General features: G+C 43.0%; 1 protein-coding gene across 2 annotated transcripts in view; it reads right to left on the reverse strand.

Moving 5' to 3' along the window:
* The window catches only part of LOC119588470 (sphingomyelin phosphodiesterase-like), a gene marked incomplete at its 3' end in the record, with an annotated part of 48,524 nt that overhangs the window by 47,550 nt on the left and 409 nt on the right, over positions 1 to 565 (reverse strand). Inside the window, 1 exon segment of one of the 2 annotated variants that reach the window (XM_037937116.1) lies at positions 46 to 151. In XM_037937116.1, coding sequence (XP_037793044.1) covers positions 46 to 151 — 106 coding nt within the window. 2 annotated transcript variants of the gene reach the window in all.

The raw sequence follows: 565 nt of genomic DNA on the forward strand, positions 1-565 counted from the left end.
GATTGAAGAGGGAAACACACGAAAAGTAAATCTAATGTAACTCACCTGACCTGGTTGTGTTCAGGTATGAGGGCGTGCAAGAGGAAGTGGGCAGGGGAGGGAGTAGGCTGGCCAGAACGCCCATCCCAGGGAGCCGCGGAGAGAAAACCTGCTTGAATAAATGTCATTTTACATTTGCGCGTGGAGTGTTTTGTTCGGGTAAAACATTTATCTCATGGAGGATAATGCAACGCAGGATATTTGTTTATCTCTTCTGCCGACTAAGCGTGTTTATAACTGTCTTCCTGGCGAGTTTCTTTATGTGTGCGCCATCAAGAAGGACATTAATCTCCTCGGAATCCATTATGCCAAATCCTGATAAAGACTTGGATGCATGCCAGGAAACTTTCCTTCTCATACCTGCAAATTGCGTTTCAGATATGCAAATTCTTTGTTCTGTGTCCCCATGGAATTTCAGTCAATAGAAGAAGTCGGGGTATTATCCCAAATGAAAAAGATGTTGATTGACAAATCATATTTCACGAAATTCGATTCTTGACGGATGTGTATAGAACTGCATGTGAGT

The sequence above is a fragment of the Penaeus monodon genome, chromosome 24 (assembly GCF_015228065.2).
Source record: "Penaeus monodon isolate SGIC_2016 chromosome 24, NSTDA_Pmon_1, whole genome shotgun sequence".
Classification (NCBI taxonomy): Eukaryota; Metazoa; Arthropoda; class Malacostraca; order Decapoda; family Penaeidae; genus Penaeus; species Penaeus monodon.